Source organism: Phaethon lepturus, unplaced genomic scaffold (assembly GCF_000687285.1).
Source record: "Phaethon lepturus isolate BGI_N335 unplaced genomic scaffold, ASM68728v1 scaffold46066, whole genome shotgun sequence".
Classification (NCBI taxonomy): domain Eukaryota; kingdom Metazoa; phylum Chordata; class Aves; order Phaethontiformes; family Phaethontidae; genus Phaethon; species Phaethon lepturus.
Window position 1 is genome coordinate 8077 of NW_010549241.1, and position 7449 is coordinate 15525.

General features: G+C 47.7%; 1 protein-coding gene across 1 annotated transcript in view; it reads right to left on the bottom strand.

Annotated features, from left to right (window-relative positions):
• The window catches only part of LOC104623193 (septin-8-like), a gene marked incomplete at its 3' end in the record, with an annotated part of 11074 nt that extends 6882 nt beyond the window's left edge, over positions 1–4192 (bottom strand). Inside the window, exons 1-2 of the mRNA XM_010290204.1 lie at positions 4083–4192; positions 22–217 (exon numbers count right to left, since the gene is read on the bottom strand). Of these exons, the coding sequence (XP_010288506.1) occupies positions 22–188 (167 nt within the window). The remainder of the gene's footprint in view (positions 1–21; positions 218–4082) is intronic.
• Positions 4193–7449: the final 3257 nt, after the last annotated feature.

The following is a 7449-nucleotide window of genomic DNA, read 5'->3' on the forward strand; positions in this document are numbered from 1 at the left end:
AGCAGAGGGCACGAGACCTGCCTTTCATCTTTATTTATCTGATCCCCAAATCCAACGGCATCCACGATCGTTAGCTTCAGGTGGACGTTGCTCTCCTGCAGGTCGTAGGTCCGTGGCCGCAAGCGAACTGCGCTCTCATAGTGACTGGCTTCCTCCGTCTCAAACGTGGTATTGAAGAGGGTATTCATTAGTGTGGATTTCCCAATGCCGGTCTCACCTAGGAAGGAGAAATCATCAGCTCACTGCAGCATGCATTTGTCACAGGTACTTCAAAGAACGTTAATTACAGAGCAGAACTAAATTATACTGTGAAAGGTTACTACAAATTGCTTGTGGACAGACATATAATTGTCAAAGTTAACTGCATTCTTGAAGGCCTCCTGTGCTTAATGCAAAGCTAACAAAGAGCACTTTGGTCTCATCTCCCCAGTGAGGATCACACAGCACAACAAAACACACTATTTTCCTTTCCAACATACCCTGACTTTTCTTGGGATCCTGCACCAGAGAAGGTGGGGAGAGCACAATTTTAGATTGTTTAGAAATTTAGAAATTTAGAGTCTTTTGATTCAAAAAATGAGGAGTAAAACTCAGCTGCTCCTACTGACAAGGACTATCGGGGTCGGTTGTTGGCTGTCCCAAACACAGCGATAAGTCCAGGTAACACTCCAGATCAGCATGAAGTGATGGGTGTTTGGTGTGCTATGGAGGGGACAGGGACATCTGACAGTGATGCTTCCTCTCACTCTTTTCTGTGAGATTCCAGACTTTAACAGGCTTCTCCACCACTTTCTCTCTTTGCTGTATCTTGCCATTGGAGTCTCTGGGTACCTGCCTTTTTTGAGAGTGGAGACCCCTGTGAGGAGGGACTCTGGGTGCCTATTTCAGTGCAGAGAAGCAGGCAGACAGCTCTGAACCTGCTAGGACATCTCGCCATCAGACTGAAAATCTCTTTACACAGCAGAAAAGACGCTGGATGAAGGTTTCATGATTTCAGCGTGCAGCTGAACTTTGGTCTGCCTGGAAGCCCTAAAGTAGCTTGTCCCTCTTCCACAGCCTCAACCCTGTACTCCCACATGTCCCATTAATAACTGCCAAAGGACTAAAGCCCATTCTGCTGTAACCCCTTCCACCTCCATCCACGTGGCAGCTACACCAGAGTCGGCTCTGTGGCTCTTTTATTCTCCCCTCTGAAAAGCACAGCAAGCTCTGCACAAGGCGCTCGGTGAGCTGCTGAGATCTAGCTCGGTACACGCAAACTGTCCAAGATGGTCCCGTTCTGCACAGACCCATCACAGACAGCATGTCTATGCTTTGAAATGATAGGGCCACCTGTGCAAAGGGAATCGGCCGAACTGGAGGAAATAAGCAATGAACTCTTCCATCACATCAGGCATGAGCTTCCACAGGCATCCAAATAACCTCAGCAAGACAGAAGCTGTCAGAGAGAGAAAGAGGTGCTCCTCTGCTCTGAAGAGTTACAGCTGCACAGGGCGATCTTGCAACCCAGTTGGTTTCATCTCTCACTGCTCTTGATTTCTGGAGTTTCCCTTTAGTATTTCTGCTTCCATCAAGGCTAGCCTGTTGCCCCATGATTCTTCACGCCAGACCAGCCAAGGGGAGACAAGAATGCTGTTTAGGGGGAACCAAAGTGAAAACAATACCAAAATGCAATATATCATCTGTGACACAGAGGCCAAAGCATGACAATGTTTTCAGAGGCCAAGTTCCATGGCGCATTTTTACTATAGACCTCAGCAGAGCCCTGTGCTGGAGCACTGAAGCAGGGCACTTCTAAGGCACCTTCATCTTTCCAATAGCAGAAAAAAATCTGCCAACTTGAACCTCTGAGATAGACAGAGGGAGACAACATGGAGTCAAGAGGGGATGGCAGAGAAACTTGGTAGGGAGAGACTATTTCTTGGAGAACTGGTAAGGGCAAGATTAGGAGAAGTTTCCCGTCTGTAGCCCCCCTGTTACAACAGCCACTGAAGGACACCTGGGATGCATCACAAACCAAGCTCCATCCCAGAATATTTGGCTCACAGGCTGTGTGCAAGCCAGAAAGGCTTTGAACTGCTGTTCCTGGTAACTAAATGAGGCTGATATTTTCCAGATTTGCCTGCAAGGGGCTCCATTTAAACTCCTCACTTGCTACTCTCAGCCCTATTGACCAAGGGAATGAAAAAAGGCAAACTCCAAGGAAATAGCCTTCTACTACTCCCAGCTCATTTCCCAGGCAGTCTGTTGTGCTACACCTTCGGCATAGACAGCCGCTGCTACTACCAAGCGCAGCCTCTCTCGCTGAACCCAGCCAGCTCTGAGGAGCCCTACAGTGGACGTGCTGGTGGAAGAGCAGGAGAGTGAGCAAGTTTCTGCTCGAGGGAGGTGCCATGCCTGCTGCCAAGGGCTTTGGGCTTTTTCCTTGTTCAAGCACCACAGGTTCTGCTCTTCACTGGAGAATACGTACCTCATGATGCTTAGAACAGGACAGAGGCTTCCTACCAGCAGTGGCTAAGAGTTGTGCAAAGAAAGAAAAACAGCCTAGTGCTCTAGATTAATCTGAAAGGGAAGTCATATGGACAACTCGCTACCGATGCAAGCCACATTCTCCTGTTCAGTTGTGGGCACAGCTGGGAGCAGGAACTGGCAAACAGGGGTACAGGACATTTTTTTTTTAGCTTTTGTCAAAAAAAAAAAAAAAAAAAGGCAGTAATTTTTTCCAGCGTGTCACAAATGAAAATGGAAGAGTTTCCATTCTGGAGTCCCCAAGAACAACACCGATTAAAAACATATAGCCCTCTGCTGCAATTACCCTTCTGCTAAGGAGCAAGTTTATGAAGTTCAACTGTGATTTCAGCCATGCTTTTTACTTGTGGTTTGGGTATGCAAAAGTGGCTTCAGTATGGCACAAGCACCTTGTGCAAATTGTCAGGGTTTCACTGCACAGTCTATACAAAGCCATATTCCCTTTGGGCAGATCAAGGTCCAGGCAGGGAGCTGCTGTCTCTGGATGTATTTCTGCTGGTCTAGCAGGTTACCATACTGCAGACCTCACACACAATACAAGAACCAGCCAAAGTAAAAATAATGCTCTTCTCATCACTGGAAGGAATTGCTTTCTAGTACTCTAGCCAGCACCACCTGCGAGATCACAGCAGTACCAAAATTAAAAAAACAAGAATATAATGAGGTTATTTTAAAGCCAGCCTCTCGCACCTCCTCACAATCTTCAGGACAAATACTTTACAATCAATAAAGCCAGGAACACCCCCTTCCCTAGCACAGAGATGGCCATGCTTCAAGCCCTTTGACTCACCCTGGGGAAGCATCAACCGGGCACAGCTCAGATACAAACCTCTTGTTCCGGGCTTTGGGGTGCAGGCTTACACTCAGAAACGACCGAGTTACCACCAGCAGCTCTCAGCTAACACATGCTGCATCTGACTGCACCTACCTGGGCACCATATTCACTGAGAAGCTGCTCATGCAGTCACCCCAGTTTGCAAATGGGAATATTTAACTTGCCACATACGGTCTTCCCTTAATCCTTCCCATTGCAAAGCTATCGCAGCCAACAAGATGAGCAACACCTCACTGATTACGGAAATTCTTCTGGTTTGACCCACAAGGTTCAGCCACTTGGACCTCCCTGCCGCTCTCTGCAGCTCCTGCACCAGTAGCTCAGCTCAATGCAGAGCTGGACAGTCCCACACTCATTTCCTCACTTCACTGAAGGCAGAAAGATGATATATTCAAGCTGTTCCCAAAACTCCTTCTAATTTTGGGCAATGAGTCTCCAACAGTCTCTTGTGAAAGTCACAACTCAGAATCACATCAAGCTCCAGAGAGCTCAAGATCACTGAAATTATTATGTGGGGTTTTTTTTTGGGGGGGGGGGGTGTTGGGGTTTTTTGTTGTTTTTTTTTTGTTTTTTTTGTTTTTTAAAGAGTTAGGCATTTCTGACTTGCTTAAAGTCACTGACGAGGCCCGTGGCGCAGCAGGACACACAAGAAATCCTGGTCCCAACCTCACCGCGCCGCCAGCTCAGCCCACGTCTGTTTGCAGAGGACCGTGCTCACCCACGCAGAGGATGTTGAAGCTGAAGCCTTGTGTGACAGACTTGCTGACCAGCTGATCGGGGAGACTGTCGAAGCCGACATGGCCCCCCAGGGAAAGGTTCCTCTTCTCTTCATTCTGGTAGGGAGAAGAAGCCAGATTAGCAGAACTGCACTGAGATGGCAATACAGAAGCATGAGAGGAACCACCAAGCCCAAGAAATAACCACCCTCCCGGGCACCGCAGAGCCACCAACACAAACCCTAATGCTGCCCGCAAGAGCTTTTGTCTTGGCACGCCACAGCACAAACCCTCTGACAGACACCAACAACAGAAAAGAGAGGGAAAAATACTGGTCTTAACGGGGAATTGGGAGAACTAAGCTACCAGGCTACAAAGAAAAGCAAGCACTAGCATGAGCTCCAACTACGCGCAGCTGGGAGAGATTACGAGGAAAACCCACCACCGTGTGTTTTAGTACTCATTATTCCTCGACCTTTTCTATTTTATTTTCTTAATCCCTCCAGCACTGAATTCAGCTTGGTGAATTGATAGACTCTGCATTTTCCCTTTGCTGTTGCCATAAGCAGCATGGTTTTGTTTGCTCATGCATCCAGGAGTGCTGGTCGCACAGGCAAGGTGAGGAATCCTCTTGCTTTACCATCTGTGACCACACAGTTCTCCACCGTTTCTCTGCTGTTCCTGTTCCTGCCTCCCCCATATGCACTTTGTTCTTCCTTCTGTCTCCTCCCTTGCCCAGAGGAAGACGAAGCTGATCACCTGTAGGAAGCTTTGCTTAGAAGCTGAAACAATAAACATTTGAGGAGACAACATGTCTATGCCCCATATTATACAGACGGGCAGCCCAGATCAGCTATAATTCCAGAAGAGCGGATTCGGCAGACGGGTCATTTCTGTTTCTTGTGGTTAAGAACAGTAGAGTTTGGATTTGCACAAACATTTCAACAGATGTTGCCACCTCTCTACACAACTGAGCAACACCGTCCAGACCCAAGGACCAGACCACTGCGCCCACAGCCTCTCAAGCACTCTTAGCCTTCCATGCAGAAGCAAAGATATGTGATTTCACGCTACCGATTCATTCACCCTCACAGTTTCTTTGGTAAATGAGTCTGTTTTTCTTAATCACCAGCACACAGTGGAAGACGGGGATGGAAAAAGCATCTGCCCTTCATCTGGCCCAGGTTCTTCTGTCTGTCCCTGACAAGTCGGACCTAATGTCCCAGCACTAGGATTGTGAGACAAGAGCATACCCTGAGAAGAGCCTAAGCTGGCTGTCAAACTTTAAATTAACTCAAGAGGAAAATAAAAGTGGCATGATAAGCCTTGTTTAGCAATAAGATTGCTAAACAAAACATAAATCTGTGTTCAACTGCATCTCGAGTCAAAGCCTCCTTTAGTAGAACAAATATTCTCAGCTTTGTAAAATAAACCATTTAAATTGTAAGAACAACTTGTGAACAGCTGAAGCAGCTCCTATGCCTCACACACAAACCTTCCGGCTGTCCTATTTAGCATTTGTTACCAACTTTCAGATGATTTCAGCCCAGCACTCTCCCAAGGGACTCCTCGGACAGAAACACAACCAAATCGTAGCTGGGCTCCTGCAATCAATTCTGTTTCATCCCATCAGGATCGATCGCACTCACTCACTAAGGGGAAATAGCAATCCTTTAAATTCTTGTGGGAAAGATGGCATCACTTAAGGTTTTAAGGTGGCCAAGAGTTTAGGTGAATTAAAAAGGGCCCTTAAGACCGGGAAACCTCCAAGTTAAACTTTTCTCCATTCATCTGTCACCACACCGAGCTGCTAAAGCTGAGAGTGGCACCTCTGCAGGGACAGACCCCAACCGCAGGGCGATTCCCCAGCACACAGGGAGAAAAACGAGTCCGTGCTGATCTGGGCAGCTCAACGCTGACCCAGGGATCCGGCGTGGGACGCTGCAGCCACACTGGGAATGGGAACCTGGACACGTGCACTGGAAAGGGGCTCAGAGTTGTTCAGATTTGGGTTTCTTTGCGTTTAAGGAGGAGATTGTCACAAGGCACAGGAAGCCACTTGCATGGCTGACACCCGGCACTGGCAGAGCTCAGGGGGCTTCCTCGGGCTCTCAGCCCCATCCCCTCCGCACCCACGTCTCCTCTCCCCCGCTGCCCCTCCAAGCCACCACCTTACAGAGCTTAAAATGCCCGTTCCCACCGCTGCAATGCGGTGACAGCCAAGCAAGCCGTTCCCACAGAAAGTCACCGAGTTTGATGGTTACACTTTGTGTCTTTTCATTTTAAATAATAAACAAAAAACAAGCAAACACAAACCAGAAGCCTGGGATGACATTTTGGATGGGAAATAAATAAAGGCTGCCGATGGCAAGGATTAGGCTGCGAGTGCCCGCGGCTGGGAAGAGGTTTCCAGGCAACAGGCAGCACCACTGCTTGCGATTTTAAAATAGGCTCCAGCTCGGCAAGGCTGCATTTTAAAATAGGCTCCAGCTAGGCAAGGCTGCATTGAGAACTCAGTCATGCTTTGGCCAGAGGAAACCCAAATGCGTTCGCACAGGGTTTTTACTTTTTTTTTTTCCCCCTTCTCTTCGGCATTTGGTCGCTGCTCGTTACAGGACAACACTAACACTCAAAACTGCTTGCCATTTCTTAAAGCGGCTAAACCAACGAGCCAAACTTTAGTTTTTCTCGGTGACCTTGAAATGCACAGTTTCCTTTTATTTCTGTAAGCTACGATAATAATCTGGTTCAAGTCCAAACACCGCTGATACCAAAGCAGAAAAGCATTTGCTGTGCTTGCAGTGCCTTCAGCTGTCATTCAGCCTCCAAAGGCATTTTGCTATTGTTGCTGTTAGGACAAACAGCAGCAACAACTGCTGGAAAGTAATAAGACTAGGAAAAAGACAGACAGACAAACAAAAGTTTTCGGTTTTATTCTTTCCCTCCAATCCATTGAGCTTGAAATTCGACAGCCTTGCCGATACAACCAATTTTTCTGCTCACTTGTGTTGTTTGGTGTCTTGACCTGCCCTGGAGAGGAACCTACCCACCACCCCAATGAGCAACCACCAGCACTTCTTCCTGCCTCTACCTACAACTGATTTGCGAGTCTCACCCCGACTGACTAACCCTTCTGGCCAGCTCCCGCTCGCCCAGGCTAGCTGAAGGACAGCTTGAAACATTCACCTGCTAGTAAAGACAACAAGGTCACATTCAAAATTGACTTCTTTCCAGCAGGAGCAGCCAGCCTACCAGGCTGCAATGCTCAGCAAAAATAATCAATCCAGAACATAAATGCTGCAATAAATGAGGGCAGCAGCATTGCAGCCATGGGGGGTGTTCTGTTTTAAACAAAAGCTAAGAATTTCA